Raw genomic sequence first — 13574 nt, 5'->3', positions numbered from 1 at the left:
GTTGTCTCGATGAGAACAGCTCCACTATTAATTTGGTCCAACCAAGTTTCAGTTAAAAACATAAAATCAAGGCTGTGCTCAGTGATTAAATCATTAATTAAAAATGTTTTCCCAGCTAAGGATCTAACGTTTAATAAAGCCAACTTAAGTGTTTTAGAGGTATTACTTGTCCCCTCGTGTCTGGGAGCAGTCTGTGGCACACAAGGTATGTTTACTATGTTTAAAGATCTTTTAGAGTGCAGCTCTCTGTGTTTTGACCAGGCTACATGTCTCCTTCTGTCACCTAAAAGTACAGAGATTTTAAAACCTTCTAGTAAACAGGGTCCCAGCTTCTTCTGGGAAAAGTCACCACTGCCATAATCCTCGCAGCCCGGACCCTCCACACATCACACATCAGACTGCGGAGACAGAGCATGAAGGTGGTAAGGAGGAACTAAGGGGGGCGAGGCTGGGCAATGTGACCTCGATTGCTCTGTTGAGGGTGGGGCTCGATGGCGAACCTTTGGCTGCTCTGGTGGGGGGTTTATGGGGGACAAAAAGGGATTGGGCCGGGGGGTAGATCTGAGCCCAGCATTGACCCGCTCCATCATCTCCTCAGTGAATTTCAGGTGTGGGGAGGAGGGAGAAAGGGAGGGGGAGGAGGGTGATGGGGGTGATGGCCTGTCAGGGGTTTGGGGGACTGGGGAAGATCGTGGTCCCTGGTCCTGGTCCTGGTCGTTGGTGTTGTTGAGAGAGTTAGAGGCAAATAGGGACCCCTCTTCTTGCCTCAGATGTCTCTCCTTTCTGAGGCTTTTCCCGGGTGGGGGCAGATGGAGCTCCTCCTCAAGGTTTCTGCTGGGCTTTGTCTGTTCTTGGAGTACTGTTTGTTCCTCTTTATGAGATAACTCCTCGTTTATCTCAGCCTTGGCACCAAGCACAGATGGATGGCGTATGGAATAAAACAAGTTGGAGGTGAACAGTTTCACCCCTGACTTGTTAAAATTAAATCCATTTGCTTCAAACAGATGCCTGCGTTCCCAAAAAATATTAAAGTTGTTGATAAAATGCACTGAGTGGTCAGCACATGCTGATACAAGCCATTTATTCAGTGTAAACAACCTGCTGAATCTCTCGTCTCCTCCTCTGACCGGCGGTACAGGTCCACTGATGAATACAGCTGCATTCAGAGAGTTTACAGTATTTAATAATCCAGTAAAGTCCCGTTTCAGAACCTCCGACTGTTGTTTGGACACATCGTTTGACCCTGTATGCAGAACAATGTTTGTCACAGTTGGATATTCATCTGCAATTTGAAGAATTCTCTCCTTCAGGTTGTTGACCATATCGTTAGGAAAGCAGAGGACTTTAGTGTTCTTACCGCACATCCTTTGTACATCCTTTACGGCAGAGTCACCCACAATCAGAGTTTCAGGCCTAGCCTTTAGCTTTCCCTGTGGCCTTTTACTTTTCAACAGATTTTCAGACCTTACTTTGCTACTTTTAGATGGATGGTTGTCCGATATAGATCCAGGGTCCTTTGATAGTGGAGCAAATCTGTTGTGCAGTTTCACATTCAGTTGTTTTGGAGGTTTGTTGTTAACCTTCCTATTCACGGTTGTCCAGTCCTGTTTCCTCTCGTATACAGGGGTAGAAGAGCTTCTCTGTCTCGTAGGAAGTGAAGGCCAGTCGGTTTCAGAGATTTCAGCTCGCTGTGCCCTGCCTGTGATACGTCCTCCCTCTTCTAGGAGACATGATTTATGTCTTGGTTTTGCACCAAGACAGTCCAAGGGGGGATTATCGCTTGAGGATTCATAATAGTGCACAAAGTCTACTTTCTTGGTCATGTTATCTGTGCTCCTTAGCTGTGTACTAGCTTGCTCATCGCCATTGTTTTGAATCAAAGGCAAGGTTGTTTCATTTCCACACAGTCCATTTACCTCCACGTTTACTTCTAAGCGATGAATTTTTGTCTCCAGTACTGCAATCTTCTGCAGGAGGCTGTGGTAGTCATCTGTGGAGAGGGAAGGCATCTTGTTGCTAGTTAGCCTAGCGGTTAGCACCTTTCCAGGCTATTGAGGCTGCTCGGTGCCCAGACGCTGTAATCAGGCTTCAGCTGTGTCTAGGCCACAGACACACGGAGCGCTGAGGATAAGGTGACTATAAAAATGTTGCCGTTTCTGTTAAGAACACTTTAGTCCTAATGATCTATAAGTGTCCAGAAGCTATCGCAGGTAAGCTCATATGGAAAAAAGGGAAAAAATCAGCATAAAAATCAATAAAAATCAATAAAAGAAGCGAGCAAAGAGATGAAGCGTCCACACTCACAAAGGGGGAGGAGTTAAAAAAACAATTAAATCACAAACTGTGCATCATTAATTTGTCATTTGCCATTATTGTTTCATGGTAAAAGCCATGCTACCCTACTCCTTCTGTTGCAAACTAAATGGACCATCTGTGTAAACACTAATTCTCACTTAACTGCTTAAACACAGACATTCACACCGACATCAACCTTAATGGACAATGTGTAGTCTCATATAACAAAAGGATCCCGACATGCAGGGGTTAGATTACTGCCTTTATGGTGTCAAAGTGCACCTCCAGTGTGCACTTACATGTGCACATCAGCAAAAGTGACACAATATTTTGACAAATAAAGGTCAACATTTGTACTAAAAACACGTCATAGACATTAAAGAGTAGCTTATTGTCGACATAACTTGGCAGACAGTAAATAAACTATAACACAGTTTGATATTCTCTGAGAACCCTCTGTTCTGACTGCTTCAGGGTGCTAAAGGACCAGGTAAGGACAATAAAAACCTTTCTTGCCTCTGCAGAGAGAGGTCAGGAACTGAGGTCTGATTTATATGTAGATGTCACAAAGATTAGGTATCATGTTCAAGAGCTTTTTAGTCAGGCAGATGCATGCTGGCATGATCTCACTGGAGCACCAACTCACAAGTAGAGACAACAGTAACAGTGTTTTCTCAGTTTTGCTGTACATATATAATATTATCTGGGAACCTGCATCTCAATGTGTTTTAGAAACAATCTTTAAAGCAATTATTTCCAAACTTCTCTGACATAGATTGTGACTGTTTACATTTGTGAGTAGCCAAACATAAATTAAAATGCCATGTCACACTAGTTAGTGGTATCAAACAAGGTATTACTTGCTATTACATTGAGACATGTATGGTAGACAGAAGCACCATCTATTAGCAGAGAGCTGCCTTCACTAGTCGCATCTTTGAATACTGATGTAATTTATTCCCCACCTTCCCCCTGAGTTCTGCCACATCAGCTGCTGAACGGTTCTTTGATGTTTCTTTTGTAAAAGCAGTACAGTCTCAGGACCTCTTTGATTGTTTGAAATGTGCTGTGTGTTCACTATTAAACATCTGTTGGCAATTTTACTCTTTTAGATGAAGGTTGCGGCACCATTGTTGACCTGCTGACTCGCTTCCTTTTTCGTTGGATGACTGTCTTAACTTTCATTTAACTAAAACATTTGAACAGATATATATAATACATAATATAAGACATTTAAACCAACATGAAACAAACAGAGACTATGGGTCATTTGAGACATGACAGATAAACTTTGTATATGTTTATGTATACAATGCTAGTCAATAGTTTGGACACGCCTTCTCATTTAATGTTTTTTCTTTATTTTCACTACTTTCTACATTGTAGATACAAACTGAAGGCATCAAATATATGAAGTAAGATATATGGAATTATGTAGCTAAGAAAAAAAATCATAAATAACTCTAAATATGTCTTATATGGCCGTGGCTCAGGGGGTTGGGAAAGCGTATCTGTAACCGGAAGGTCGCCGGTTCGATCCCCGGGCTCTCTGTCCTGGTCGTTGTGTCCTTGGGCAAGACACTTTACCCTACCGCCTACTGGTGTTGGCCAGAGGGGCCGATAGCGCGATATGGCAGCCTCGCTTCTGTCAGTCTGCCCCAGGGCAGCTGTGGCTACAACCGTAGCTTGCCTCCACCAGTGTGTGAATGTGAGAGTGAATGAATAGTGGCATTGTAAAGCGCTTTGGGTGCCTTGAAAAAGCGCTATATAAATCCAATCCATTATTATTATTATTATTATATTTTAGATTCCTCAAAGTAGCCACCCTTTGCTTTGTTGACAGCGTTGGAAACCCTTGGCTTTCTCTCAGTGAGCTTTATGATGTAGTCACCTGAAATGGTTTTCACTTCACAGGTGTGCCTTGTCAGGGTTCATTTGTGACATTTCTTGCCTTCCTAATTGGGTTGGGACCATCAGTTGTGTTGTACGGAAGTCAAGTTGGTACACAGCTGACAGCCCTATTTGACAACTGTTAGAATTCATGTTATGGTAAGAACCAGTCAGCTAAATAAAGAGAAATGACAGTTCATCATTACTTTAAAAACTGAAGTTCTGGAAAATTGCTAAAACTTCAAGTTCAGTTGCAAAAACCATCAAGAACTATGATGAAATGGGCTCACACGAGAACTGCCTCAGGAAAGGAAGCCCAAGCAAATTAACAGCACCTCAGATTAGAGCCCAGATAAATGCCACACAGAGTTCCAGTAGCAGACGCATCTCTACATCAACTGTTCAGAGGAGACTGCGCAAATCAGACCTTTATGGTCAAATGACTACTAAGAAACCATTACTAAGGAAAATCAACAAGCAGAGGAGATTTGTTTGGGCCAAGAAACACAAGTAATGGACATTAGACCAGTGGAAATCTGTGCTTTGGTCTGATGAGTCCAAATGTGAGATCTTTGGTTCCACTTGCCGTTCCATCCCAACAAGTTTCTGTTTAGTTGGACCATCATTTATTTTTCAACAGGACAGTGACCCCAAGCACACCTCCAGGCTGTGTAAGGGCTGTTTGACCAAGAAGGAGAGTGATGGTATGTTTTCCACAGTCACCTGAACTAAATCCAGTCAAGATGGTTTGGGATGAGATGGACCTCAGAGTGAAGGCAAAGGGCCAACAAGTGCTCAGCATCTCTGGGAACTCCTTCAAGACTGTTAGAAAACCATTTCAGGTGACTACCTCATGAAGCTCATCAGGAGAATGCCAAGAGTGTGCAAAGCAGTAATCAAAGCAAAGGGTAGCTGTTTTGAAGAATCTAAAATATAAAACATGTTTTGAGTTATTTCACACTTTTTTGTTTACTACATAATTCCTCCATATGTGTTCATTCGGAGTTTTGATGCCTTCAGTGAGAATCTAATGAAATGAAATGAAATAATGAAAAAAAAAAAAAAAACATTACATGAGAGGGTCTGTGCAAACTTTTGACTGGTAGTGTATACCTAAGTGTTGAAAAAATACTTTTTTTCAATTTACATCAAATAATTAAGAGATAGCGTGAAGATATAAGGTGTAGGAATGGGTACCGAAAACCGGTTCTTGTTGAGAACCGGTTCCCACTGTTTCAATTCCTTGGAATTTTTGCAAACAATTCCCTTATCGATTCCAGTCGCCCCGAATGATGTCACCACCTTGCGGAGCGTCATTTACCTGGCAGGAAAGACGGCGCCTAAGCGGCTCAAACGCTCAAAAGTTTGGTTATACTTTACGAGAATGGATGACAACAAGGCAACTTGCAATACTTGCAAAGTGGATATTTCATTTAAGGGAGGAAACACTACGAATATGCAAAAGCATTTGCTCACAAAACACACAATGACCTTAAATGAATGTTGTGTTTTTAATTCCGCTCCGGACTCGTGAATCTCAACCCAGCAGCAGCGGTAACGTTTGCACGTCCTCTCCCGTTAATGCGGCAGGTAAATAATCAACTAACAGTGCATATTATGTTAGCGCGATCTGCCTTATTACAAAACCTGCCATTACTGTGCATTTAGGTGACCATGATGAGAGAGACAGACAGAGTCTGGCTGGCTCAGATGCTGGCAGTTCTCGCTGCAGTCTACCGTCAGCATCTCCTTTCAGGCCAGGATAGACGAATGTCACCGAGCAGTGACTAAGTTTGTGGTAAAAGGCTTGCACCCATTTGCCACAGCAGATGCCCCGATTTTCGGTAAGTGAATGTGTTTAATTGTAGGCAGGGACATTACTGGATATTCTTGTGTAATTGCTACTGAATAATTTATGTTATACTTTGTTATTGCTACAGAAGAATATTTATTTTATTATTTTACATTTACATTTTTTTTTCCTGGGGACCCTGTGACACCCCATTGAAGAGCCGTAGGCTGTGGATCTCTTAAGATCTCACTGTTGGGTTTGTAAGGCCATGTTACTCCTAAATTTCTATAATGTTCAAAGAGAAGATATAAAACAAAGTTCTAAGCTAATCGATCTTAGTGTTCTCCTTTTTTAAAAAGAAGCGATAAGAGAATCGATAAAGAATCGAATCGTTAAACAGAATCGAAAATGGAATCGGAATCGTGAAAATCTTATCAATACCCATCCCTAATAAGGTCTCTAACAAAAATACTATATTAACTATTTTTATAAATCACTTATTTTCAGAGAATCAAAAGTAATTTTACAGTTACATGACTGACAGTTTTGGGGCCAGATAAGGCCCGGTCCCTCAGTATTCCATTGTAAATTACGACTAATATGTGGTGTTGGTGGTGTTGAACTTTTTGTGGCTTTGTAGGTTTTTACTGGAACCCTAATATGAGATCTAAAAAGATGCAAGTAAATGAGGCCATCATTAGACAGAAAAGCCAAATAACTCATAACAAATAACAGTTATCAACAAAACAAGGCCAAAACAAGAGGTTATTTTTTTAAAACAAGGAGCACAACAACACCAAGAGCCTGGAAGACTCTAGAAGAAAACTCAAGTAGTGAATGACAGAACTTTTTCCTCCTTATTGGAGGAAGATATATCATAAGTCTACAATACATTCATGCACGTAAATACAAAGGGCTTCCAATAAGATACAAATCACTGGTGATATTCAACAGGAACAAGAAAGCCCAATTAGACTTTACCAGGAAACACACTTAGAAACAAACTCATCACTCTTCTAGCTCCTTGTTGGAAAATTGTCAAAACTGATGCGCTTTAAAAAGAAATAGAAAAGGAAAAGAAAAGAAATGTTGGTTTGTCAAGACTGCATTATTTTTTTCAGTTTAGGTTGAGTTACGTTGCTTTAATTAGCTGCTTGTCTCACATGCTGCCTCTCAGATGTGGTAAGGTGTATAATAAATTGTGAGTGTGCAGTTTGTGTTTGACAGTGAAGTTATCCATCTCTCTATTTGCTGTGTGTGTGTGTGTGTGTGTGTGTGCGTTACCCGATTAACAAATTGACTTTTGCACGATAAAAGCAGTAAATGCAGCAGCAGTGACCCACTTGCCCTTGCAGCCAGCAACGTAACATTTAGATGCTTTCTTTTCTTTGAGACATTAATTTTATTTTATTTGCCAGAGCTGCTCTAACTTGAACAGTTCTGGGAAGTAAAACAAAGAGCACGCTGTGAGGCCATTGGTCATTCTTTGATTGAGGGCATCTAAAACAAGCCGCAAGGTAAGTTTCATTCCATCAATTTCGATGAGAATGGCTGGATGGATAAATGATGTTAGATTTGAAGGATCACAACAATTAGTCTATGATGTAAAATATTAAACTACTGTCAACTGATGTGATTATCTATAAGCGAGCTTTTGCTCAGTCTGTATCTGTAGTCTCTCCCTGCTCCTTTCTGTTTCACCATGTTTCACGTCTTCGCTGTTTGTTTTTTTCTGTCTGTTTTGCAGAGAAAACACATACATGAAGTGAACCGGAGCAAGAGACTGAAAAACAGCAACAGATGCTCTCGCAGTAAGCTGTGCTGAAACAAATGTACATAACTTGGGTTAACAACAATCTTTGGTTTGTTTTAAATGTATTACTATTATTATCATTAATAGTTTTCTGGGATAGTGGACTTTCTTGCTTGTTTAGATTTACTTTTAGACTACTCTTTATACTGAAGAATATTGTGAATATTTAGTATTTAGTATTTTAGTTTTATGTAATTGAATGCTGTATATCGTTTGTGCATTCTGGATGTCAAACACAACCAGGGACAGGGGACTGAAATTAGCAATAGCTATAAACTCTGTGTGCAGCACAACAGTTTCATTATTTGCACTGGAACGCTGTCAAATGACATTGTCCCTTTTAAATAAATAAATAGAAACAGAACAATATGTTAGTTCATTTTACCACAAACCCTGTACTACACCAATGTCAGTACAAACAGAGATTATGACTTCATTATCTGTTGCATTCGCTATTGCTCTTTGTTCTTGACTTTACCTTTTTTGTCTCTGTTTGTGTAGGATTACGCAACAACTCTAGCTGGCGAGGAATTTGCAGGCAAACTATGTGGGTTGGATTTGGAAAAAAAACATAAAGTCATAATGTTGAAGACACAATAAAAGACAAATGCCTCTCAACTGCAACAAGCTTCTTTAATATTTCCTTGGTTACCATGGCTACTTGTGTTGTCACAACAATGACATCCAGAGAACCCGTGGTTTCATTATGTCTATTGGATGCGTTGATGGATTCCTGTTGACGCTTTCAGACTGCTTTGCATAATAAAAAATTAACTTTAACGCGCACCCTCTTTGTTATGCCGCGACCAAGCATCAGTATGTGATAGCTATTCCATATGATGCCCATTAAAGAAAAAAAATGCTCTATTCCATTAATGGAGATAAAGGAAATCCCGTCTTATTTTGATAAGCGTCATTAATTTAGCATCATTAATTTAAGTGAGAGATACATTCCACTATTATGGCTTACAAGACTGCCTGCTCAACACTTAACCTGCTAAACTTATAATTGTTTCATCTGCATAACTTTCCTTCCAGGTGAACATAGTTGTAAACTATAACCTATAAGAGGGGGATAAAATCATGCAGTTTTTCCATATGCTGCCCCTGGTTAAGTAAGTTACTTATTAATTTCAGAATAAGTGACACCAGACTTCCTGAGAAAGATACAGCTGCTCCTCCACCTTTCTGTCTAATGAGAAGACAATGAAGTCAGTGAAGGAGAACATCCTCAGCTGTGTTTGTGCATAAGCAGCACATTACTGAAACTTTTAACAGACTCTGCCTGCACCAAAAGCGATGACCTCTCCCGCTGTGCCTGTATCGCCAGCACATCTGCCACCGTTGCAGATGATGACAAAAGTCTGTTTGATCAGCAATAGCAGTCTGAAAGACTAAACAAACTCAACAAAGATCAACCTGTTGGAACCAGCTTCAAATCAGTGATTAGCGAATCTCCTCCATCCCCACCAGATTAACTAGTTGAGCCATGACCTGATGTGTCCATCACTGAGGTGCTTCAGCTCCGAACAACAATTGTGTGACAAGAAATAAGTATTTCTGCAAAAAGTTGGAAACCAGGACTCGTACAGTTTTTCTTTTTCTTTTTTTTTTTATGTTAGGTTGTTTCACAATTGTATTTTATGATTGGATTTTTTTCCATTGCAAGTGACTCAATCATTAACTTTCAATCTATGCATTTGAGAAAAGAAAGATATTTTGCAACACTGAGCATGCAAAATGTAAGGTTTTTTTGGAGGTTTTGCTCCAGTGAGAAGCAACATCATATAGCAGAACCCCAGATGAAGGTAGGTATTAATGACTGGATCCCCCTAAACTCTGGATTCTGGTGGAGATGGGGCAAAGTAAAATAGTAAAATAGGAAGTAAGAAAATAAAGCATGAAGAATAACTCAATAGAGGGAATAAAGATTTAAAATGGGATAGTAGATCTTCCTTTTTTTAAATATTACTCACTGATGATTTTTATCCTGGGATGAAAGGTTGAAATGTGCTTTTGGTTAGATCTAGTACAGTTGCAGAATTGGACATTATCCCTATTAAAAAATACATCAGATCCACATGTATTCATGATCTGTTGCTCATTATGACTTCGCTGCATAAGGTTTTTAAAAAAATGTGGTTTTAAATCCATCTCTATCCTCCCCCCATTTCTGTTCCGCTCACACACATTACACTTTTTATTGTTCTACTCTCCGTGTGCAGCCCTTGCAGTGATTTTTGCACTAAGCAACTTTTGTGCAGTGTACTGTTCAAAAGAAGACAATGTGATTGTAGGACAGGCTCAGCAGCAAATCCAAGCAGAGATCAGGGAAAATGCTAGGATGATAAAAATAAATAAATAAGTAAATACATAAATCAATAAAAATGCTCTTTGGTCTGACAGTTTTCAATGATGATAACTAGGACTCAGGGTGCACCAGACAGCATTTTGTTTTGGCCCTGAGTTTGATTGACAAATAATGGCCCCACAGTTGTTGTTTTTCTTAGCTCGGCACATAGTGTGTAACGGACACCCATTTCACCAGTTTGTGGCATTGGGGAATAATTACAGGAGGCCGCCTGAGGTAAGGCCTGGCAGAGTTTGTTCGTTAGTGATGAGGGAGAAGGGTGGAGGAGAGAGGCCTGGGAGGGTAGATATCTTCGCTCTGCACAACAACAACACAAAAACGAGAGGGTTCTTGCTATAGCTGAGCTCAGTGCAAACTAAACACTTTCCTTAAGCAGAACCACTTCTCTCAGCCATATTCCACACGTTGCAGGCATTCTTCTGGCTCTTCTGAATAAATAAACAACATAATGCACATGAACAACCTGCATCCATTTGATATTTACCTTAATTGTATGGAGGTTTCTGGGGGGGAAATGCCACAAGGGGTTATGGTTACTTCCACATGCATGCACACTTATACCATGCAGTCATTTAAATTAACAAATCCCCCACAATAAAATAAAATGCACAGGTACGCATCATGTAGCAAGAACGCTGAATGAACCGAAGATGTGCAGCAGAGCAGTATTCATTCACCAAAGTATGCTGAGCACAAAACAAAGACGAATAGGACAACTGTCGGCTTAACTGACAGAAGACATTTTTGTTGCTGTGTTAGTGTGCTTGTTCCATCGTTTGTTATCTGGTATCAGAGGTGGGAAGTAATGAAGTACAAATACTTTGTTACTGTACTTAAATAGAATTTTCACGTAGTAGTACTTTACTTGAGTATTTATTTTTCTGAGAACCTTTTATAATGACTCTGTACATTTTTAAACAAATATTTGTACTTTCTGCTCCTTACAATTTCAAAACAGGTTTGTTACTTTTGGTTTAACGTACTTCAACATAGTTATTATTTCACCACTGAAAACCAATTTCAGCCTAAACAGTAATGTATGAAATGTAATCCTGGTTGCATATTAATCACCAGAGGGAGAAATTTGTGCCTCAGTTGGTGGTTAAAGAGGGCTACTTTTTTTGTTTATTTATTTATTTTATTATTATTTTTTTGCCAAAACACGGAAATGATTGCAGGTGTACTTCAGCTAGCTAGCGCTACAGAAGACGAGCGGGCATAAAGGGAGTAACATGTTGTAGCAGGTAATTTCAAATTCTGCGTTTCTATCAACGCGACAGACATCAGTAAACATACAAACAGTTTGTATGCAGTGTGTCTCACAGTGTGTGGCTAGCTAAAGGGAAAGAGAAATAACTTCACTCAGAGATGGAGAAACATGAGATAGAGGACAAGAGAGGGAGAAGAGAGGTTAGATTCACAGGTAAGAACTGCTCAGTGTAAGACCCAGCCCATCAAAAAATAGCCAGAAAATTCAGATTTTTTTGGAACTGTGATGTTTATTAATCCATATAACAAAATCAGTTTTTTTCCTATATCATGTTGTGTATGATATATTTGTATTATATTTTTATTATATAAATATATAATACAATGTATCATATTTGATACATTGGGCATTTTTGGCAACTTTTTGTTAACAACAATGTTAATTTTAGACAAAAAAAAAGAGTTTTGTCCATAACATTTTGAAATGGTTCAAGTTGAGTACATTTATTAGAATTAAAATTTAGACTAAAATAAAGTTTGTATTCCCACCTACAAGTATTATTTTATTATTACATTAATATAGCGCATGGTTCAATTAGCTTTGCACAAAAATAGCTGGCGCCTCGACGCAACTGTTGTTGTGATTTGTATATAAATAATAAAATTTAGTTGAATAGAAACATCCTCCAAAGAGCTACTTTTTACTTTTTTACCTTGAGTACATTTCAGAGCCGGTACTTTTTCACATTTACTTGAGTAAAGAAGTTAAATCAGTACTTCAACTTTTAATAGAGTAATCTTTACTATTAGTATCTTTACTTCTACTTAAGTATATAATTTCTGTACTTTTGCCACCTCTGCCTGTGAATGATTTTAAATCACACCAGAGAATATTATATGAAATCCAGATCTTAAGGCATTAAGCTACAGCTGTGGCTACAACTGTAGCTTGCCTTCACCAGTGTATGAATGTGAGAGTGAATGAATAGTGGTATTGTAAAGCGCTTTGAGGGTTCATGCTTTGAGGGTATAGCAAGTACCCTCTCGTTTTGTGTTGTTACTGTCCCGAAAAGCGCTATATAAATGCAATCTATTATTATTATTATTATTATTATTACAGATAACATTCTGAGAAAGTAAGATTAAAAGAACAAGAAAATAAAGAAAGAAGTTCCTTGTTCTAACATAACTCTCAAAAGTTCAAGGATTCATCAGTCCAGTGATGACTTTTTATGTTTTTATGATAGCTTTTTATCATTTTAATCAAAGACGGAAGGTGTTGTGCTTTGTGTTCACTCTAAAGTCCTTTGAGGCCAGTGTGTGTAGTTAATATCGTTTAGATGGAAAGTACACAAATACTATTTACATTTCTAATAAAAGAAACAAATTGAACATTGAACTTCCCTGATTTTCTGATTGTCACTTGTGGATTGTTTCCAGTTCCAGTGGGCAAGGCTGATAGATCAGACAACAGGTATAAGGGAGCCCTTAACTCATGTAGCACAAGTAAGTTGAGTGCCTGCAGTGATTATGCGTTTGCACTGCAAGAATTGTAGATAGGCATTGGACACAAAAGTCACCAGCTGGACAGCTGGGGTTAAAAGGCTTTTGTTATTCAGACATACAGTTAACAGCAGGAAACCAGTTAACAGGCAAGGCAACCTCAGAGATAAGAACACTAAAAGAAAAAATAAATGCAACCCATAGCATCTGACAAATGACTTATATACTGCAACGCTAATGAGCTGAATCAACACAGGAAACTGTCTAGAGTGTGAGAGCAGGGCCTAAAAGGAAAATACACAATACTAAACAAAAAACACATTGACTGGTACACTACTGAACCACTTGTGACAGATGTTAACAATGTAAAAACTCTGAAAAATAAAATTCTCCTAAATGATAATGTGGCATTATAGCAATATAACAGGATTTAAGGACAGGTCAGCCTATACAGACTTTAATACAAAAGCCTGACAGTTATTTGTAAATGAATTTTGCAGCATGAAGTCCTTGTATATGGCACTATAGCCTATCTTTTCTTTTCTTGTCTTTTTCTTTTCATTTCTTTTCTTTTCTGCCCATTAGTAATTTTAATAGAATCCACATTTTCCTGCCAGAAAATGTTGAAACTGACACATAATACACTCGTGCTGATAGTGCTACTCTTGAAAACACTAAATTTGCATTTCATGTTGCCCTCT

The 13574-nt window shown here is 38.9% G+C and overlaps 1 protein-coding gene across 1 annotated transcript; it reads right to left on the bottom strand.

The window, feature by feature from the left end:
- Positions 1-305: 305 nt before the first annotated feature.
- On the bottom strand, positions 306-2304 carry LOC146393903 (uncharacterized). Its single transcript, XM_084924706.1, has one exon. The coding sequence runs from the start codon at positions 2007-2009 to the stop codon at positions 387-389; it is 1623 nt and encodes a 540-aa protein (XP_084780832.1). The 5' UTR covers positions 2010-2304; the 3' UTR covers positions 306-386.
- Positions 2305-13574: the final 11270 nt, after the last annotated feature.

This window comes from Perissodus microlepis, chromosome 1 (genome assembly GCF_051167445.1).
Source record: "Perissodus microlepis isolate ML-2025 ecotype Zambia chromosome 1, ASM5116744v1, whole genome shotgun sequence".
In the NCBI taxonomy this organism is placed as follows: Eukaryota; Metazoa; Chordata; class Actinopteri; order Cichliformes; family Cichlidae; genus Perissodus; species Perissodus microlepis.
This window is presented reverse-complemented; position numbering and strand designations above follow the sequence as displayed.